Source organism: Oncorhynchus tshawytscha, unplaced genomic scaffold (assembly GCF_018296145.1).
Source record: "Oncorhynchus tshawytscha isolate Ot180627B unplaced genomic scaffold, Otsh_v2.0 Un_contig_9053_pilon_pilon, whole genome shotgun sequence".
Taxonomy (NCBI): Eukaryota; Metazoa; Chordata; class Actinopteri; order Salmoniformes; family Salmonidae; genus Oncorhynchus; species Oncorhynchus tshawytscha.
Window position 1 is genome coordinate 50,881 of NW_024609538.1, and position 22,885 is coordinate 73,765.

The 22,885-nt window shown below is 45.4% G+C and overlaps 1 protein-coding gene across 2 annotated transcripts; it reads right to left on the reverse strand.

Annotated features, from left to right (window-relative positions):
* Nucleotides 1-1,239: 1,239 nt before the first annotated feature.
* rfx1a (regulatory factor X, 1a (influences HLA class II expression)) lies at nt 1,240-22,252 on the reverse strand. 2 transcript variants are annotated; one of them, XM_042315769.1, is made up of 19 exons: nt 22,099-22,252; nt 18,215-18,471; nt 17,915-18,043; nt 16,946-17,058; nt 15,932-16,036; nt 14,230-14,327; nt 13,512-13,941; nt 12,745-12,920; nt 11,908-12,027; nt 11,016-11,146; nt 10,484-10,602; nt 9,156-9,265; nt 8,883-9,034; nt 6,316-6,413; nt 6,050-6,199; nt 5,468-5,676; nt 5,087-5,240; nt 4,912-4,957; nt 1,240-4,688 (listed from the first exon to the last, which is right to left on the reverse strand). In XM_042315769.1, the coding sequence occupies exons 2-19, from the start codon at nt 18,447-18,449 to the stop codon at nt 4,534-4,536; spliced, it is 2,730 nt and encodes a 909-aa protein (XP_042171703.1). In that variant the 5' UTR covers nt 18,450-18,471; nt 22,099-22,252; the 3' UTR covers nt 1,240-4,533. The 2 variants fall into 2 exon arrangements, with proteins under 2 accessions (XP_042171703.1, XP_042171702.1); XM_042315768.1 differs by having other exon boundaries at nt 12,745-12,926.
* Nucleotides 22,253-22,885: the final 633 nt, after the last annotated feature.

A 22,885-nucleotide genomic window follows, 5' to 3' on the forward strand; every position in this document is an offset into this window, starting at 1 on the left:
GTGCCTGGCCATGCAGTCGTGAGTAAACAGGGAGTACAGGAGGGGACTGAGCACGCACTCCTGGGGGGCTCCAGTGTTGAGGATCAGCGTGGCAGATGTGTTGCTACCTACCCTCACCACCTGGGGGCGGCCAGTCAGGAAGTCCAGGATCCAGTTGCAGTTGGGATAATGGTGTTGATGTGAGCCATTACCAGCCTTTCATGGCTACAGACGTGAGTGCTACAGGTCTGTAGTCATTTAGGCATGTTGCCTTTGTGTTCTTGGGCACAGGGACTATAGTGGTCTGCTTGAAACATGTTGGTATTACAGACTCAATCAGGGGCATGTTGAAAATGTCAGGGAAGACATCTGCCAGTTGGTCAGTGCAAGAGGCGTCACTACAGTACCTGGTTCGATTCCAGGCTGTATAACATCCGACCGTGATTGGGAGTTCCATAGGGCAGCGCACAATTGGCCCAGTGTCGTCCGGGTTTGGCTGGAGTAGGCCTAGTTAAATTACTATCCCATTCCTACCACTAGGGGTCACTAGAGAGCTGCCTCATGTAGCCTCACCTTTTAATTGAACCTTTAAGTCAGTTAAGAACAAATTCCTATTTACTTCCAGAGTTCTAGGTTAATTAGTGCCTGTTTGGCTATGCGAGAGCAGCGAGACTACCTTAACTGTAGCATCAGCATGTATCAGCATGTAGACAACAACAACACATTAACTAAATGCCTATCAAAGAGTAAGTAAACCACTTAAAGCCTTCCAATGTGCTTTCACCACAGTCTATTACAATGTAGGTTAGGACCCCAACGTAACTTGACCACAGTCTGTTTTCAGGAAAATGTATTTACTGTGGTTGTTTGTGTGTGGTGTGTGTGTGTTAGTATTAGTTTCTCAATTCCTGTCACACCGAAAGGGGACAGGAAGCTGAACCTGAGCTCTTTTGTAAGTAAGCATGTGAAAAATACAAATGGTATTTGATTCTGAGCAGTGCTTACCACAAAGACTATGTGACAGACGAGGGGTGTATTTACTAGGAACCAAACGGAATTAAACTGGACGAAATGGGTGGGGACCTACATAAATTTGTCCAATATAAACATTGATTTTCTGAAACAGTTTGCACGAATGAATGCACCACAGCCACTGTGATGGAAAGTACAGTCTTTGTGCATCACAGTGTAGAGTCCTCACATCCTGCTCCAACGGAAACTAGTCTGTACATTTCAGAGGAGAAAACAAGGGCAAGGGTGTGACAACTTAAAAAATTCTTAATTTATTTTATATCTTTAAAATTAAAAACATTTGAAGTGCATTCTACAACCTCCCAAAGGCACAGTCATACGTGTATTTGACCAAATTCATAAAACACTGCCACACAATACCATTTTTGTTTTTAGAAGTAAGAAACTGAACTCTATAAAAATGACAAACATTTTTTGTCTGGAAAAGAATGGCCATCGTATAGGGAGATCCGCAGGACATGGGAGGATATATCATCAGCTGTGGTAGCAGCAGACGCCCCAGAGTGTTAAACATGCTGGTTTAGAGGTCCACACTACGTGCTCAAGATATGCATTGCTGCCTTTGAAAACATTCTTGTGACACTTAAATGCAATGAAATGTTCATACAATACATGTTGAACAACCGAACTGATCGTGGTGGACAATGTTCTATGAAAATGGCTTCAACAACAGAACAACAGCAGAAAAACATTAGCAGGAAGGAAACGAGTGAGACAGAATGAGAGATGTAGAGGAAGATAGGGTGTCTGATTCACCTGTCTCGTTTCACATCGAGCCTGACCCCAGATCTGCTTGTGCTGTCATTCCAACTTCTATAAGACAGCACAAACAGATCTGGGACCATGCTAAACCCATACAACAATGGCACCGACTGTAAGGGTCTTCCTCAGAATACCTTACACCTGTGTGCTGCGATTCCATCAGACACAGATATACAGTACTGTACATGAAAGAGATCTATAGGGATCTCGAATTGGAGACTGTCTGTGATAAATAGGCAGAACTGTTATATTCTAGCCTGGTACCCGATCAGTTTGTGCTGTCTCGCCAACTTATATGGTCATTGTCAAACCAGGAGTTGGCAAGATAGTACAAACATATTTGGGATCAGGCTACTGACATCTCACCATATAAAAGGACAGTTATTGACTGTGACTGTGCAAACGAAGCAGGACCCTTGGCGTGTGTATGTATGGAGAGCTCATTTGAGGAGAACTGAAATCAAACATACACTCAATAACGACTCTCAGTAAATACACATACACACAACATATACTTAGTGTGTGACAGATTGACACCACATCACCAGACAAGAAAGGTTCACTTTGTGACAATGAAAAGGAAATAGAGTGACACACATATATAATTATATTATCGCATTTTAACTCAGTCCAGCACAGTCCTTCTTGGAATATGTAAACAAAGTAATTATTTGAAATCAGAAATGTCTGGTGCAGAAATGAAAAAGATAAACATAAAAAATAAGGCTGGCGCAATGACGTGTGGACAACAAGAGGCCACAAAGGTCCCAACAGAAACCAACAAAACAGATGGCAATGAAGCACTTGAAAACACAAACAGGAATATATATTGAACTGATCTCTCTTTACAGAACTGCACATTCAGCAGCAGAGGCAGATGGACACTGCAGCGGAGAGAATCCTGGGACTACTGTTCCACATCTGTGGGGTTGACATGGAAACACCTTTAAACCAGGGTTCTATCTTTTGTGTGCGTGTGTGAGTGGTTGTAACAGGAACCCCCAAAACCATGAAACTCTTTTTTAGGAAAGGAACAAATCAAATTAAAAAGAACCAATAAAAACATTCACCCAAAATGATTTTGAATGCCTTTGAAAATATCCACCAAATATACAGTCAACACTTCTTCTGAAGCACAGACTCAACAATCGTACAACCAGACACACGTTACAAGACACACAATCACAGAAATCCACGCATGTTCAATCGCACCCTAAAAATACAGCACAGCAGTAGGACCCCAGCACACACGCACACACCACAAGCATCACACACAACAACTCTCTTTACAGTCTATCTGCTGTCACCCACATGCCCCATCTCCTTCTGACTGGCTCTTGGGCTTTGATTGACATGAGAGTGAGAGCTAACTGAACAATTTAGAACTGCAGAATCGTAAGCAGCCATTTCCTCTTCCTCCTTCCATTCCTCCCTATACAGAAGGGTTGGGTAAGGGAGGACAAACTGTTAACCGTCACATCTTCAGGACCACCTTGGTACAGCAGACAGTTGTTGGAGGGTAGTTTAGGTTGGCATGTACATTGCACTGCCCTGTTGTCAGCCAGTGACACCAACACAGAGAAACATGGCAGGTCCTTGTTCAATACACAGATCCATTCAAGTGACAACAAACACTTTCTCTTCACTCCATGGGTTGGGCGTGTGTGTGTAAGTTCACCCTGTGTCCTTTGTGCAGCAATGCCGGACCGGTGATTGTGTGTCCATCCATGCATGTGTGGTATCTGTGCTTACAGCAGACTTGTGCCATACAGACCTTATTGGGACTGTGTGTGTGTGTGTCTGTGTACTGATGGGTCAGCATCTATGTGTAGAGACTGCAGAAATTTTGATTGAGTGTATGAACATGTGTGTGTGTGTGTGTACAGTATCTACACTCAAATGTGTGTAGAAACTGTACACTAGAGGTTGACATGGGAACAGGTCTGTCAGGAATGGGAAGTTCTAGAGTCATGTTCGGGACAGCACAGGATCGACAAACCACAGGATGGTAATGTGTGGAGCATTTAATTCAAATAAACTGTGTAGGCCTAATGTCGTTCAACTTAATGAAAACATCTAAATATAATGATCATTTCCTTCCTTCCAGCTCACTCTCACGCCTCGCTTCAGTTGGAGCCAGTCACTACTCTACGCCCCGATCACACGATAGTGTCATTACACAAAATGGTACGCAGCATCATCTGGATGTGTTCAACAAAAGTTTAACCTTCACCTTCTGCTACCATTTCTGTCAGGCCGTCTTCACATACAGTCTGATGCATACGTTCGATAACTCCAACGTTTCCACCACACAGAACGCACTGCAACTGCCTCTGCAACGCAATGCTGCAAGGCAACACAGTGTTCCAGTGGAAATGAATGTACATCTGGTGTACCAAAATGCAATGACGCTATTGGTGTGATCGAGGCGTAACGGAAGAAATTATTTCTGTGTGTAAAAATCTGCATGGGAAGGGAGTGATATTTATCAGAATGGGACAGGAAAGTTCCGGGGTTATAGAAACGCTGCAGGATCCGGGCATTACAGGAAACATTTTTTACAGGACAAGACAGAACAGGAATGAATTTTCACTCCCGTGTCAACCTCTAGTGTACATATTAGTGTATACAAGGGTATCTTGGTGTATGTGTGTATACAAATGTTTATCAATCAATGCAGTTATGTGTGAGTATTTGTGTAAGTCAGTCTGTGAATCGAAGTGTGTTTGTGCATGTGTGTATCAGTGTGTGTGTGTGTGTTCAGTCCTGGCCCGTGGTAAAGAGTACTCTCTGGTCGGTTCTGGCCAGCTTGGTAGGCGGCTCCAGAGACTCCTCCCCCAGCCCCGCCCCGTCAGAGGGCAGAGACAGCTCCTGACACTCGTCATCGCTCTCCTCTTCCTCCTCCTCTTCCTCTTCTGGAAGACAGACACAAGTGGGATGAAGGTTAATATCAGAAACCATGGTTATAGGAATAGATTGCCCAATCCCAAATGAGTCCCTAACCCCTACCCCCTATGCCCTCAGATCTCCACAAATGCGTAAGGGGTAAGGATTGATCTGGGATTGGGCAATCCTCAATAAGTAGCTTTATGTCTGGCTGCCATGTGCTTTGTATCAAACAACATGGATGGTAGTTACCTTTGTCTGGATCCAGTGGGTTCAAACTCCGGCCAAGACTGGCGAACTGAGAGACATAGGAAATGAGTCAGTAACAATTGAATGGTAACAACTAAACAATGGTAACTAATATCAACAGCACATTAGCTTTTTTTGGCTTAGGCCACTGTGAGCGCGTGTGTATATGTGTGTGTACCTCTCCCATGACAGCGATGGGTGTCTCTCCTTTAGCCTGGGCCACTCTGTGTTCTATCAGGTAGTACATGTACTCATCATACAGCAGTCTGATCAGGTGGAAGGATCCGAAGCTTGCAGCACTACGCAGAGTCAGGTCTCTAATCACCATGGAACTGGGGGGGAGGAGGAGGAGGAAGAGTTCAGTTTGGCATGGATAAACAAATAAACGTCTCTGAGCAGTAGCGTTGTAAAATGTTAGGACCTTCCCCAAATGTCCCAGTTGGAGGATTCCCTCCCTGCCTATTCCTATTTGATTCTAGTTGAAAATGTGTGAAATTACCGGAAATTTTCAACCGTATTTTGCAGTCATGGTACTAGATGGGACTAATCCTATTCTCACCTGTAGAAGGACCACTTGAGCAGGAAGAGCTTGGCTGCTTTGGGGAAGGCGGTGCTGGCCTGGTAGGGCTTTAGGACCTGGGAGACCACCCCGTCCAGCCAGGCAGCCCACTGCTCCAGAGAGTTCTGCTGCTGCAGGGTCAGCTTGAAGTCCTGCTCCAACTGCTGCACCACACGGTCCTCACAGCGACACACCCACGACGCCTGCTCCTGTATGGAGAGAAGGAGGAGGGGAAGAGGAAAAGAGACAGAGGAGGGGGTGAGAGAGAGAAAGAAAGAGGGGAGGAAGGGGAGAGAAAGAGAGAGAGTCGTCAGTATCATGTCTCTTATATTTTTGTCACTTCATAATTACAAAATATAGTAGTTGAATGACAAGGTAACATAGGCCACCTGTGTTATGTCAGTACGACAACAACAACAACACACAGAGCTTTAGGACATTATACTACATCTACCAAACAAACACTACAGGGATCACCATCAGTGCTGGTCTGCATCATATGAATATAATGACACGTCTATGGTTTGGACAGTGTCTGACTGTTACTATACACTGTAACCACAGGTCTTAGGTCAGACGGACCTGAACATTGGCGAAGTCCACGCGGTTGAGGTCGCTGAGCATCTGGTTTATCTGAGCTGTGTTCTGTAGCACAGCCCTGGCTGCCTGGGCCAAGTGGTTCAGAGAGGTGTACCTGCGCAGCGTCTGGGCAAACGAACTGGCTGACGTTACCTGGAGGATGAGAGGAGGAAGTGAGAAAAGAGAGCGTGACAAGACCTCACCAAGAACACACACTCACCACAGAAACCAACACATGCTGCCCAACACACATGAAAGCAGACACACACCTTAATGCGGACCATCTCTTCTGGGATGTTCATCATAGCGTTGGTCAACCAACTCTCCAGACTCTTGGCAAAGTTGCGGATGGCTTGAGTTAAGGCACCTGTGGACAGGAGAGAGAGAGGGGTTGACACAGGGCTGAACTAAATGTGCTCTCCTATGTGGTGGTGAACAGAATGTCCTTGAACTCAAACAACCTGTGTTTTATTGTGTTATGTAGAATCTCCACCAGGCCTATGTCATGTTATGTAGATAATTAGTGTAATATAGTGCTATTGTCACGACTTCCGCCGAAGTCGGTCCCTCTCCTTGTTCGAGCGGCGGTCGACGTCACCGGCCTTCTAGCCATCGCCGATCCACATTTTATTTTCCATTTGTTTTGTCTGTCTTAAACACCTGGTTTCAATTCCCCAATTACATGTTCATTATTTAACCCTCTGTTCCCCCATGTTTGTTTGTGAGTGATTGTTTGTTTTGTAATACGGTCCGTTATTGTGGGCTCAAATATTTTGTGTTGTATTTGTGGAATCTAGAGTAAATACGTTTATTACTCATATCTGCTGTCCTGCACCGGACTCCACCAGCTACACACAGGCTTTATTACAGCTATGTCATGTCACATAGTATAATGTAGTGCAGTATAACGCTATGTCTTGTGTACTGTAATAAAATCAAATAAAATCAAAGTTTACTTGTCACGTGCACTGAATACAACAGGTGTAAACCTTACAGTGAAATACTTACTTACAGGCTCTAACCAATAGTGCAAAAAAGGTATTAGGAGAACAATAGGTAAGTAAAGAAATAAAACAACAGTAAAAAAAGACAGGCTATATACAGTAGTGAGACTATAAAAGTAGTGAGGCTATAAAAGTAGCGAGGCTATAAATGTAGCGAGGCTACATACACACACCGGTTAGTCAGGCTGATTGAGGTAGTATGTACATGTAGATATGGTTGAAGTGACTATGCATATATGATGAACAGAGAGTAGCAGTAGCGTAAAAGGTCGCTGAGTATAGTGTAATGTTGTGCTATGTAGTATTATAAGGTGCCTTCAGAAAGTATTCACAACATGTTGTGTAAAAAGTGGGATTCAAATAGATTTAATTGTCATTTTTTGTCAACGATCTTCACAAAATACTATGTAATGTCAAAGTGGAAGAAAAATTCCAACATTTGTAAAAAAAATGTTTTTAAAATAAAAACACTAATATATCTTGATTAGATAAGTATTCAACCTCCTGAGTCAATACATGTTAGAATCACCTTTGTCAGCGATTACAGCTGTCAGTCTTTCTAGGTAAGTCTCTAAGAGCTGTCCACACATCGATTGTGCAACATTTGCCAATTATTAATTTCAAAATTCATCAAGTTCTGCCAAATTGGTTGTTGATCATTGCTAGACAACCATTTTCAGGTCTTGCCACAGATTGTCAAGCAGATTTACAGTAAGTCAAAACTGTAACTCGGCCACTCAGGAAAATTCACTGTCTTCTTGGTAATAAGCAACTCCAGTGTAGATTTGGCCTTGTGTTTTAGGTTATTGTCCTGCTGAAAGGTGAATTCAACTCTCAGTGTCTGTTGGAAAGCAGACTGAACCAGGTTTCCCTCTAGGATTCTGAATGTGTTTAGCACCATTCTGTTTCTTTTTTTATCCTGAAAAACTCCCCAGTACTTAATGATTACAAGCATACCCATAACATTATGCAGACACCACTATGCTTGGAAATATGGAGAGTGGTACTCAGTACTGTGTTGTAATGGATTTGCCCCAAACATAACACTTTGTATTCAGGACAAAAAGTGAATTGCTTTGCCACATTTGTTTGCAGTATTACTTTGGTGCCTGTTTTGTCATATTTTTCTTCTGTACAGGCTTATTTCTTTTCACTCTGTCAATTAGGTTAGTCTTGTGGAATAACTACAATGTTGTTGATCCTCAGTTTTCTCCTATCACAGCCATTAAACTCTGTAACTGTTTTAAAGTCACCATTGGCCTCATGGTGAAATCCAGAGCGGCTTCTTGATACACCATCCAAAGTGTAATTAATACCTTCAGCTCAAAGGGATATTCATCCATCTACCAATAGGTTCCCTTCTTTGTGAGGCACTGGAAAACCTCCCAGGTCTTTATGGATTGAATCTGTGCTTGAAATTCACTGCTCAACTGAGGCACCTTACATATAATTGTATGTGTGGGGTACAGAGAGGAGGTAGTCATTCAAACATCGTGTTTAACACAGAGTCCATGCAACTTATGTGACTTGTTAAGTACATTTTTACTCCTGAACTTATTTAGGCTTGCCATAACAAAGGGGTTGAATACTTATTGACCCAAGACATTCCAGATTTTCATTTATAAAAATATCTAAATACATAAGTTCACGTTGACATTATGGGGTATTGTGTCTAGGCCAGTGACAAACAATCTCAATTGAATCCATTTAAAAATCCAGACACAACAAAATGTGGAAAAGGTCAAGAGGTTTGAAAACTTTCTGAAGGCTCTCTATACTGCTCTGTAGTTGTATCAGTATTATGTGGTGTTGTGTAGTGCGTTCTAACTCACTGGGGATGGGCCGCAGCACATCGGGGATGAGGATCTCCACCAGGCCCTGGTACAGGGTGTTGTCACAGTCGCGGCTCCAGCGGAGCACAGGGTCGTACTTACACAGGATCACTAGACAGTCCTTAGGCAGGCGCTTCTCAGACTCATCATGTCTGTTACAACAATACAGATACGTTAGAAAATGACACAGGATTCTTGAAAAAATGACTTGATATAAAAAATAAAAAAGACAGTTGCTTTAGTAGCATATTGAAGTCCCAGGACAAGACGTACACAGCCAGTGTGCCAGTGTCTCCACTCTGGCTCTCTTCAAACCTCCAGAAGGTCTTCCACAGGGTCTCCACCAGGGTGAACTGCAGGTTGATCGTCACGTCCAGAATAGCCTGGAAACAAAGAGGGAACACCAGCACCATCAGTATCAACTAGCTTAGTTCCTCCCTTTATGCAAAGGATGCACAGGACAGCTGGACCGACAGAAACAACAGTGAGACGTACAGATGACATGTACATAACAGGACTATACAAGAACTGATGAATGAACAATGACACATACACCAGGGGTAGGTCTCTGTACAGACAGACAGGGGTAGGTCTCTGTACAGACAGACAGGGGTAGGTCTCTGTACAGACAGACAGGGGTAGGTCTCTGTACAGACAGACAGGGGTAGGTCTCTGTACAGACAGACAGGGGTAGGTCTCTGTACAGACAGACAGGGGTAGGTCTCTGTACAGACAGACAGGGGTGGGTCTCTGTACAGACAGACAGGGGTAGGTCTCTGTACAGACAGACAGGGGTAGGTCTCTGTACAGACAGACAGGGGGTAGGTCTCTGTACAGACAGACAGACAGGGTAGGTCTCTGTACAGACAGACTGTACAGTAGGTCTCTGTACAGACAGACAGGGGTAGGTCTCTGTACAGACAGACAGAGGTCTCTGTAGGTCTCTGTACAGACAGACAGGGGTAGGTCTCTGTACAGACAGACAGGTCTCTGTACAGGGTAGGTCTCTGTACAGACAGACAGGGGTAGGGGGTAGGTCTCTGTACAGACAGACAGGGGTAGGTCTCTGTACAGACAGACAGGGGTAGGTCTCTGTACAGACAGACAGACAGGGGGTCATCTGTACAGACAGACAGGGGTAGGTCTCTGTACAGACAGACAGACAGACAGGGGTAGGTCTCTGTACAGACAGACAGGGGTAGGTCTCTGTACAGACAGACATCTGTACAAACAGACAGGGGTAGGTCTCTGTACAGACAGACAGGGGTAGGTCTCTGTACAGACAGACAGGGGTAGGTCTCTGTACAGACAGACAGGGGTAGGCCTCTGTACAGACATGCAGGGGTAGGTCTCTGTACAGACAAACAGGGGTAGGTCTCTGTACAGACAGACAGGGGTAGGTCTCTGTACAGACAGACAGAGGTAGGCCTCTGCACAGACAGACAGAGGTAGGCCTCTGTACAGACAGACAGAGGTAGACAGACAGACAGACAGGGGTAGGCCTCTGTACAGACAGACAGAGGTAGGCCTCTGTACAGACAGACAGACAGACAGTAACATGCTGTACATATAAACAACCAGTGTGACATACAGACAGGCACCTCACAGTGTTCCCGATACAGCAGCTGGAAGCTCTTGATGTGCTCCAGTTCTATGCCCTCCGGTAGGGCCTTCCCCTGCAGGTCAAGGTCAGGGAACTCTGGGAGGGTTCGAGACGCGTCTGCATGGGGACGGAAGACAATATTAATTGTGTATTTACACAAGCCAGACACTGTAAATGTCTGACCTGTTTTAGCACTGTCTGTAACCTACTGAAGTTCATTGGTTAGCGTTTAATAAATGTCCCGGTTCGATATTGTCCATTCCGTTAATCAGTCAGTCTATAACTCTGAGATTTGTATCTTTGTATTTCTCTACTGTACTTGGTAAAATATGGTAAAATGTTATTACATAGTAGGTACATTTTAAACACTCTTCCGTTTCTTTGGTGGTCATATAAACACTAAGTGAAGTAGCTACTCATTGACTCCAGTCCTTATTGTTACCATATACTTTAAACACCAAGATGGTACAATAAGGTGTTACCCCAATTCCCCCTAGTGTTGACAGACCTGACACCCCCCACCCTCTCACCCAGGAACTGCTGGTACTGCTGCACTTGGGCACTGATGTCAGAGAGCCCCGCCCCCTGCTGCTGCTGCTGTTGGCCCGATCCTGCCGCCATGCCATTGGTCATCCCCTCCACCTTCTGCACCGGCTTCAACCTAGGAAGGAGGGGTTCATGATGAAAATAATGAAGATCCTTTATACAGCAGGGAGGCTTCAATGAGAGAGATACAACAAAATGGCACAATAAGTTCTAGGAATAAGGACAGAAATACAGAAATGAAATGAGAGAAAGGGAGACAGAGAGAGTGAGAGGGGAAGAAAGAGAGACAGAGAGTGAGAGAGGGTAGGAAAGAGAGACAGAGAGTGAGAGGGTAGGAAAGAGAGACAGAGAGTGAGAGAGAGAGTGAGAGAGGGGGTAAAGAGAGACAGAGAGTGAGAGAGGGGGAAAGAGAGACAGAGAGTGAGAGAGACAGAGAGTGAGAGAGAGGGGGGAAAGAGAGACAGAGAGTGAGAGAGGGTAGGAAAGAGAGACAGAGAGTGAGAGAGGGGGAAAGAGAGAGTGAGAGAGGGGGGAAAGAGAGACAGAGAGTGAGAGAGGGGGAAAGAGAGACAGAGAGTGAGAGACAGAGAGTGAGAGACAGAGAGAAAGAATGAGAGGGTAGGAAAGAGAGCAACTGTTAGAGTGCTAGAGGGAGACAGTGTTTGAGGCACTGTGAGAGTGAAAGAGGAGAAAAGAGAGAGAGACAGAGAGACGCAGAGAGAGAGAGAGAGAGAGAGAGAGAGAGACAGAGAGAGTGAGACAGAGAGATGCAGAGAGAGACAGAGAGACACAGAGAGAGGCAGAGACGCAGAGAGAGAGAGAGACAGAGAGAGTGAGACAGAGAGATGCAGAGAGAGACAGAGGCTGATAGTCCACCTCTGTTTCTGAGAGAAGGGCTGCTGTCTCATGGCCAGGTGCTGCTGGTCCTCCATCAGTCTAATCAGAGAGGAGCAGGCCTTGATCCTCAGGCCGTAATAGTGGTACTTGGAGTTCCCCCTGGAACACATACACAATTCAGCCTCTGATTCAGCCTAAGCTTTAGGGGCGTGTGCGTGTCTGTATGATATAACCCGTCTCACCGGGTGCCCAGGTGGCGTGTGCGTGTCTGTATGATATAACCCGTCTCACCGGGTGCCCAGGCGGCGTGTGCGTGTCTGTATGATATAACCCGTCTCACCGGGTGCCCAGGCGGCGTGTGCGTGTCTGTATGATATAACCCGTCTCACCGGGTGCCCAGGTGGCGTGTGCGTGTCTGTATGATATAACCCGTCTCACCGGGTGCCCAGGCGGCGTGTGCGTGTCTGTATGATATAACCCGTCTCACCGGGTGCCCAGGCGGCGTGTGCGTGTCTGTATGATATAACCCGTCTCACCGGGTGCCCAGGCGGCGTGTGCGTGTCTGTATGATATAACCCGTCTCACCGGGTGCCCAGGCGGCGTGTGCGTGTCTGTATGATATAACCCGTCTCACCGGGTGCCCAGGCGGCGTGTGCGTGTCTGTATGATATAACCCGTCACACCGGGTGCCCAGGCGGCGTGTGCGTGTCTGTATGATATAACCCGTCTCACCGGGTGCCCAGGCGGCGTGTGCGTGTCTGTATGATATAACCCGTCTCACCGGGTGCCCAGGCGTGTGCGTGTCTGTATGATATAACCCGTCTCACCGGGTGCCCAGGCGGCGTGTGCGTGTCTGTATGATATAACCCGTCTCACCGGGTGCCCAGGCGGCGTGTGCGTAGCCCCATGAACACGGATCTGATCAGCTTCCCAAAGGAGGCAGCGTTGACGGGCTCCAGCTTCTGCTCCTGGCAGTGCAGCAGGTAGTGGCAGTAGAGGGTGGAGCGAGGCAGACTGACCCCTTCAGCTGTCTCATAGTTATCTAGCAGCCACTGCACCTGGCAGAGAGGGACACACAGAGAGAAGGGACAAATGGATGGGTCAGTCAACAAACACACACGACTGATCGGTTTGGTTCCTGAACGTTATATATTATCAATCATTCGTTATAATAGAGACATGAGGGGGGCAGAAGTAAGCTTGGGAGGGGCTGTAGTGCAGGGACAACGATATAACAATATAACATGATGAAGCCATGTCCCTCCTACAGGCTAGTACTGAGACTAGGAGAACAGCCATGTCCCTCCTACAGTCTAGTACTGAGACTAGTAGAACAACCATGTCCCACCAACAGTCTAGTACTGAGACTAGTAGAACAGCCATGTCCCTCCTACAGTCTAGTACTGAGACTAGTAGAACAACCATGTCCCACCAACAGTCTAGTACTGAGACTAGTAGAACAGCCATGTCCCTCCTACAGTCTAGTACTGAGACTAGGAGAATAGCCATGTCCCTCCTACAGTCTAGTACTGAGACTAGTAGAACACTGAAAGGTGTGTGTGAGAGAATAGTATTGAGACTAGTAGAACACTGAAAGGTGTGTGTGAGAGAATAGTATTGAGATTGGCGTCTCTGTCTCATACCTTTTTGTCTGCCGACGGTACGCCACTACCCTCCTCGCCCTCTGTTGTACTGACGGTGGCAGGAGAGGAGCGGGCGTTGTGGGTGGAGTAGCCCCCCTGACTGTTGCCACTCAGCATGTACCCCCCCTGGATCACATAGCTGCCCCCGCTTCCATTAGCCCCTGCCCCTTCCCCAGTCCCATTGGCTGTTCCCCCTGTCGCCACCACCGTTGCCCCACCACCAGAGGTGGCCGCCGGATTGGCCACAATCTGGCCTGTGCCAGCCACGTACATAGACACACCACCGGTGGAGCCCGTTGTCACGGAGACGGTCAGGGGTGTGCCGGTGGTGGGGACCTGTGAGCCAGAGGTGGGAGGGGCTTCGTAGTAAGGGGCGGCGGTGGTCTGAGTGTACAGAGGGGTGTCTGTGTAGGTGAAGCTGCCTGAGCGACTGGAGAGAGGGAGGTAGGAAGCAGGGGAGGGAGCAGGGGAGGACAGAAGGACAGTTATTTTCAAATTCAGCAGTATAACTGTTGTCTTGAAAGATGAACCACTGCATCACAAAAATAGCAGTCCCAGATCTGTCTGTGCTGTCTGGCTTACTCCACTGTCTAGTTTTAGAAGTTGAGGTGATCAAGCTAGCTAGTTAGCAACAGTTAACAAACTATATAAGCATAGTGGCATAGCATTATATCACCATAGACAGTGTTCAGAGAGAGTAGTGGAGAGGAAAGCTTACATTGTGCTGGTGGTGTAGTTGTTGTCTCCCCCTTCAACATACTGCACCTGATTGGTGTACACATGCTGCACTGGCACCTGCTGGAGCTGCTGCTGCACCTGGGACACACACACACACACACACACATGCAGGCATGAGTACACACACAGAGTCGGTCAAAACACTAATCTACTCCCCCTCCTCCAATTTCCTTTGAAGTGTGTCCAAATATTTCAACCGTAGTCAATCATGAGGCATACCACATCAATCACGGGCTCATTCACTTCAATGGGAAAATGACCTTGACTTGCAGGCTGCTCCCCTTACCCTTCACATTGCTCTTTCCTACCTACTGTGTTGTCTCTGCCTTAATCCCACTCCACTCTGTTACCCACTGACAGCCTCTCTAGGATACCTAACTTCCATTTAAAGCTGCAAAAAGTCATTTTGGGGCGACCCGATTCCATTCACATACGTGTGTTATGGATCTGCCATTCTCACTGAAAACAAGTCTCAGAAGTGGTAGATCTGTTCTATGTATTTCTCTGCTTCCTGTTCATAAGTTTCTTTTTTGCGTCTTTTACTAGGTTTTGTACACCAGCTTCAAACAGCTGAAAATACCATATTTCTGGTTAGGGAAACAATATCTCACAGTGGTTTAGATGGTACAATGATTCTCCACACTTATAACTGCTTGTTTTGTCACATAAACTGAAATCAGGCAAACTATTTTTTATTGAACCTTTATTTAACTAGGCAAGTCACTTAAGAACAAATTCCTATTTACAATGACGGCCTACCCCGGACGACGCTGGGCCAATTGTGCAGCGCCCTATGGGACTCCCAATCACAGCTGGATGTGATACAGCCTGGATTCGAACCAGGGACTGTAGTGACGCCTCTTCCACTGAGATGCAGTGCCTTAGACCGCTGCGCCACTCAGGAGCCCGGAAATGGCAGAGCAATTTCTGCATAGTGCATCTTTAAGTTAAAACTGCACTTAGTAGTGGGAGACTAAGGCAGAAATTCTACCTAATTGACCTACTCTGAGGGCAGAGGCTGCGTCAAACAGGAGTGGCTGTCCTTGGGCTGTGGTGACCGTGGGGTAGCCTCCCATCTCCATCCCCTCCCAGCCCAGGGAGAGCACCGACAGGGACAAGGCGAAGGGAGGGAAGGTCAGGGGGAGGGAGAGGGGGAAGTAGGAGGGGTACTCCTGGAGGCTGTGTCCATCTGTCTGCATGTCTGGGTGTCTGTCTGACGGCACCCATGCAAAGTACTGTGCGTCTGTCCTGCTCTGCTCTGCTGTTGTCCACTCCTCCTCTACCTCTCGGTCTCTCCCTACGTCTGTCTCATCCCTCTCTCTCTGTTTGCTATGCGAACTCTGGAACCAACCAACCAGGAGGGAAATGTTGTGATGTTTATCTGGCTCAGCAGGACCAAATGAATACATAATACAATGCAATACAGCGTGTGGTTGTTGAATTATATATACTATCTTTAGCTCAAAGGATGGTTATGTGTGTGTGTATATTTCTGTGTTATGTGTGGTGTTCCGTTTATGTCTTGTACATGTGTGTTATGCATTTTTGAGAGAGTATGTGTGTGTGTGTGTGTGTGTGTGTGTGTGTGTGTGTGTGTGTGTGTGTGTGTGTGTGTGTGTGTGTGTGTGTGTGTGTGTGTGTGTGTGTGTGTGTTTTTGTGTGTGTGTGTGTGTGTGTCTTACCTCCTGAGTGAGGTGGACAGGCTGCAGGTTGGTGACACTCAGCTGGGTGGTGATACCCTGTTCAGTCTTGGCTGTGATCTGGGACGTTGCCTGCACCACTGACCTCTAAGGACAGAAAACACAACACAGATAGATTCACACAGTGTGTAGCTAAGACAATAGCGTCTGGTAGCTAAGATAATAGCCCTGTTACATCAGCTCAAACTGGGTGTGACGAGAACTGAACATTTTTCCTCATGCTTCCCATGTCCTGACTTGTCCAACACATGTTTCACAGCGTACTACTATGGCTCACCCTATAAAACAACACATTTCACTGCACCTATCCAGTGTGTGACAATAAAACATCTGAGTTACTGTTTTGCCATCTGAGAGCAGTTAGACACCATAGGCTTGAGAGACTAGTAAGTATTTTGAGCTATTTCCGGCCAAGTTCTCTCGGGGAACAGCAAATGCTAGTTTCGATAGTTTTTCCTCAATTCTTGGTTTGTTCAGAGGTTGTTACCGTAAAACCCATAACTGCTGAGACTATCACTTCTCATTTTCCACATAATAGTGCACCAATGCTGGACACCAAATACCGAAGGGATGCATAAATACTTTATGTCAGCACTATTTTGGCTTCACCAAGTCTTATGATGAGTTGCGAATAATAAACCATTTTTTTCTGTGTGGTTTCAAGTTGCAATTGTTGCAATATCATGTGTCTACCAAGATCATGTTCATTAGGGCATGAAAGAGAAAAAGTTCAGATAGTCACCTCTCTGTTTTAATCTGTTTTCTTCTGTTTGGTGCCTAATGAACATGACCCAGGTGTGAATGAGAGAGGGGAAGGGACCTCTACCTGCTGTGTTTTAATCTGTTTTCTTCTGTTTGGTGCCTAATGAACATGACCCAGGTGTGAATGAGAGAGGGGAAGGGACCTCTACCTGCTGTGTTTTAATCTGTTTTCTTCTGTTTGGTGCCTAATGAACATGACCCAGGTGTGAATGAGAGAGGGGAAGGGACCTCTACCTGCTGTGCTGCTTGCACCTGCTGCACCACCTGTGTGGGAACCCCAGTCTGCTGTACCACAGCTGGAGGAGGGCTCGAGTCAGACACAGAGTCACTTGAATGGAGAGAGCCCTCTGTGGAGAGAGAGTGAAAGAGAAAGGGAGAGAGAGAGAGAGAAAGAGAGAAAGGGAGAGAGTGAGAGAGGGGGGATAGAGAGAGAGAAAGGGGGAGAGAGAGAGAGAGAAAGGGAAAGAGAGAAAGGGAGAGAGAAAAAGAGAGAGAGAGAGCGAGACCTGTTAATATGAAATTGTGACTTCTCTCTGAGCCACTACACCCACATATTACAGTACACAACCTCTTCATGATAAGCAAGAGCACAGGGACAGAGTTCACAGCAATCAGAGACATTCCACTCATTGCAGGTTTTTAGATTCATTTGGTAGAAACTGTGAATCAGAACGGCTCTCTTAAGATCAAGAACAGAGCTTGAACAGGAAGCTATGAGAGTTGTTACTTCCTCTCTCTCAGGCCCATCTAAGAACGTGACACCAACGTAATCTGATTCTAATTTATCTTTAGTTTTATCATTTATAATCTCTGTAAAGCATATCATACCTATTTCTAAGCTAAAATAATGTTTGCACCATGTTTTGTGCTTTCATTTTATTTTTAATCCCAGCCCCCATTTCCGCAGAAGGCCTTTTGGTAGGCCATCATTGTACATAATAACTTGTTCTTCACTGACTTGCCTAGTTAAATAAAGGGTCAATAAAATTAAATAAATACAAATGGTCAGGTTTCTGAATGAAATGCTGCAATAATGTAGCCTGGTCCCAGGTGTCTGTGCTTTCTTGCCAACTCTTATGGTCTGCGTGACAATCACCATAGGAGTTGTCAAACAGATCTGGGACCAGACTAGTGTCGGTCATGACTTCAGATAAATTAAGTCTACAGTCAGTAGCATGTGATGTGCTGCTGAGCTCGGCTCACCTGTGACGGTGACTACGATGTATTGGGGGGCGTTCTGGGCGTTGTTGGCCTGTGATGAGGAACCCTGGATCTCAGCCGTCACATACTGGGTCTGGGGGGGAGGAGCCTGTGTGGGCGCCACCTGGACAACTGATACAGACACTAGGGTTAATTTATTGCATTGCATACCTATAAGACATGACTCAAAATGCCATAAAAGTACATAAATGTATCAATGAAACAATGTAAATATTTATTTATACATCGCAATTAATAAATGTATTACAATCAAATGAAAAACTATACTGGCAGAAACAATACCTGCTGTCTTCTGTGCCGCTGTGGGAGTGGCTTGTGCAGGGGGTGTGGTGTGTCCTGCTGCGGCTGCAGGAGCCCCCACTGTGGTCTGAAGCTGAGCCAGGAACTGCTGCGTAGGAGCTACCACGGTGTGTGGGGCAGCGGATGCTGAGGACTGTCCAGCCACCGTCACACTCGCTGCCCCTTGGGGCTGGGTCGTCACGGGCTGCAACTCCCCAACGTAGCCTGTCGTGGCCATCACGAGAACTGGGACTCAGACACTGAATATGTGAAAAATAAAATAAAATCTTGTTAGCTGAGAGATCTAGCTGAAGCCTGGGTGCCAGTCTTTTTGTTTGGCTTGACAATGACAGCAATGTTGTTGGAAAGAGCACAAACAGATCGAGGACCAGGCTAATCTACAATGAATAAAAAATATAAAAGCAACATGAAACCATTTCAAAGATTTTACTGAGTTACAGTTCATATAAGGAAATCAGTCAATTGAAATAAATTCACCAGGCTCTGTGGATTTCACATGGCTGGGAATACAGATATGCATTCGTTGGTCACAGATACCTATTTTTTTAAAAGGTAGGGGCATGGATCAGAAAACCAGTCAGTATCTGGTGTGACCACCATTTGCTTCATGCATTGAGACGCCTCCTTCGTATAGAGTTGATCAGGCTGTTGATTGTGGCCAATGGAATGTTGTCCTACTCCTCTTCAATGGCTGTGTGAAGTTGCTGGGTATCAGCGGGAACTGGAACACACTGTAGTACACATCAACCCAGAGCATCCCAAACATGCTCAATGGGTGACATGCCTGGAGAGTATGCAGGTCATGGAAGCACTGGGACATTTTCAGCTTCCAGGAATTGTGTACAGATCCTTGTGACATGGAGCTGTGCATTATCATGCTGAAACATGAGCTGATGGCAGCGGATGAATGGCACGACAATGGGCCTCAGGATCTCTTCACATTATATCTGTGCATTCAAATTGGCATTGATAAAATGCAATTGTGTTCGTTGTCCGTAGCTTATGCCTGTCCATACCATAACCCCACCCCCACTATGGGGCACTCTGTTCATAACTTTGACATCAGCAAACCGCTCGCTCACACAATGCCATACACACAGTCTGCCATCTGCCCAGTACAGTTGAAACCAGGATTCATCCATGAAGAGAACACTTCTCCAGCGTGCCAGTGACCATCAAAGGTGAGAATTTTCCCATGTCGGTTACGAAGTCGAACTGCAGTCAGGTCAAGACACTGGTGAGGATGATGAGCAAGCAGATGAGCTTCCCCGAGACTGTTTCTGACAGTTTGTGCAGAAACTCTTCAGTTGTGTAAACCCACAGTTTCATCAGCTGTCTGGGTGCCTGGTCTCAGACAATCCCGCAGGTGAAGAAGCCAGATGTGGAGATCCTGGGCTGGCGTGGTGACACATGGTCTGTGGTTGTGAGGCCGGTTGACAAATTCTCTAAAACGACATTAGGGCGGCTTATGGAAAAATGAAAAATGAACATTCAATTGTCTGGCAACAGCTCTGGTGGACATTCCTGCAGTCAGCATGCCAATTGCACGCTCCCTCAAAACATGACATCTGTGGCATTGTGTTGTGTGATACAACTGTCCATTTTAGAGTGGCCTTCCATTGTCCCCAGCACAAGATGCACCTGTGTAATAATCATACTGTTTAATCAGCTTCTTGATATGCCACACCTATCCGATGGATGGATTATCTTGGCAAAGGAGAAATGCTCACTAACAGGGATGTAAACAAATTTGTGAACAAAATTTGAGAGAAATAAGCTTTTTGTGTGTATGGAACATTTCTGGGATCTTTTATTTCAGCTCAAGAAATATGGACCAACACTTTACATGTTGTGTTTATATTTTTGTTCAGTGTAGCTATAGATAGTAATTGTTAAATTGTTGCTTTATCTTTAATGGGGCCCAATCATCATCATCATCATCCAGACTGTTCCTTAACGTGATAATGATTGAGTCAGTGAGGCCAGATGGAACCCAGCAGGAGAGGTTTCTTATCAGCACCTGGCTTTTTACCGCTGTCTCAGAATCAGAATCACCTTTATTCGCCATGTGCATTTGCACATACTCTGAATTGTACTTGTTGATATGGTGCTGCTCGTGATTGAAAACATTTAGAGACCGAATACAGACAGAGAAGTTTAAACACAGTTTACATACATTTTAAACAATTATACCACCGTAATTAATGTATTGTAGCACTGCCTCTAATTAATTCCATAATTGAAATTGCTAAACACATGGGGAACTTCTGCTTCTTTACACATATTCTGTCTGGGCCTAATAATGAGTCAATTCACTTATGACTGAGATTTCCCCTTCAAAGACTGTTAGTGGTACAGCTAGAGAAGAGGTGTGGGGAAGGAGAAGGCTTGAAGGGAAAGAAAGGCATGCATTTGGTGTCCCGTTACCTGTAATGTGATCAGTCATCTCTAATGTGACTGCTGCTGCTACAGGCCAGAAGGCTTTTTACATTTACATGTTTGTGATTTAGCAGACACTCATATCCAGAGCGCCTTACAGTAGTGAGTGCATTCATTTTAATACTTTTTTTGTACTGGTCCCTCGTGGGAATCGAACACACCAACTGATCTTCACGGGACTGCAACATGAGTTGCAGTCCCGTGTGTCTATTGACACTGCGTAAAGCATTGGTGTTGTTTTTACTTTTAGTTCACTTGTAATTTACATGGTTAATGAAGGGGTAATAACATGGTGTCTGGACAAACTACAGAATTTAGGCCACTCTTTTAGAATAGAATATCCAGCCTCTAGGTTTGACATGTCTATTTCTCCCTAAAGTACCAAACCCTTCTCTCCCTCGCAGTCTCTCATATACAGAAGAGACACTGCTCTGTGGAATTTATAACAGTATAGCAGGTTTACAGATGTGAAGCAAAATGTTTTCAAGAACACTACCATTTCACCCCTTTTTAGCCTATTCAATAGTATGGGTTTTATTGAGTAGCCAATACTCAGCAAAAAACTATATATGACCTTTGCGGTTGCCAAAATGAGACGAAGATATACATTACTGGACAAATTTCAGTTTAGCTATCCAAGTGAATGAGTTAGTGTTTGGAATTAACGCAAATGCCCCCCCATGTTTCAAGGTCCTTGCCACTGTAACTTACATCTGCATAATATAGTCAGTCGCGCCCCTCACTGACACGCCCCTCTTCACATTGCTTGCTTGACTTCACTTCCCAGTGTCACCTTTCTTGCCTTCGTACGGGCTTGAGAACTAAAACATCTGGCCGGCTATTTCTTCTCATTTACAATGCATCTTTAGTTAGCTTTTTAATTTGTTTTATCCAGGCTACTACTATCAGCTCGCAGTGAGATTGGCTAGCAGCAACTAGCTAGCTAACGTTGTCAACCTCTGCCTCAGCCAGACAGAAGGACATTTTGCGTTAAAGCTGATAAGATGGGTAAAGTTTGAACATTATTTGACAGATGCCACGGTGGTTTTCCACGTAGCCTGGCTAGCTAACATTAGCTTCGAGCTGGTCAGCAAGCTGCATGTCAACAGCAGAGCTAGCTAACGGTCGTTAGCTTGTCTCGCGTATCTACAACACCCGCCATTTTGTACCCATATCGTGCATTTGACATCGCCATAACAACGGCCTGGGTATTAAAGCGTCATGTCAGGCACAATGTACTCAGACACCGCGTTTCAAGAGACACTATTGATGAGCCAACAAGCAAGTTAGCTAGCTAGAGACGTTGGCAACCAGTTTGCTATAAATGGCTACTAAAACAGGCAAAGAAAAACAGCAGCATCCAACATAATGTTTCATTTGAAATGTTAGAAGCACACGTAAACTATCTAATATGTTTAGAGTTTCACCTCTGATTCCAAGTGAATTTCCCACCGGTATTTTTGTTTTTATTTTTTTCAAGGATTCAGGCTGTTGTTGTTGATTCTCGTTGCTGGGTTCTTGTCGCCAGGGCTACCGTGGCTATGGCGCTTCGTCCTCACCGGGGCAACTGTTGCTACCCACCCGCTTTCTTCCCTCCCCCTCATTCGCGCTGATTGGCAGACAACTCCCAACATGTTTTAAAGTGGTAGTACCACATCATTTGTCGATACAAAGCACTTCTTCACATCTGTGAGAAACCCATGTCCAGTTTGAACATGAAATTAAACAACGGAGGCGGATCCCAAATCCGGGATAGAAATGTGATTATTCTAATGTCAATCAACTAGTGATTTGGTAGTAACACTGTATCCCAGTTTGATCGCCGTTTTATTTGATCAAATATGTTGAAATAAAATGTTACATTAAGTTAGACAATGCGACCTCAATGTCACCTGGTCTGCAAGCATGCAACCTTATTATTGTGTAGGCCTAGACCTAGTGTAGCAAGCTCTTTTAGAGCAATAAGGTTAAGTGAAAGTGACATAACTATTATATTGCAGATGAGTGATCAGTGAATTTAGTTTTCTAAAACAACAACGCTGTACATGAACACTGAATGAAAATGAGTAGTTTAACATGGATTCTGTTCTCTCTCCTGCTCTCTCTCACACATTTAATGTAAAGGGATTTATTGGTGTGGGAAACAGTGAAATACATGGGTCTATGTTTTTGGTTGGATAGGTTTCTTAATTTCTTTCTTAGGTTTTTGCATTC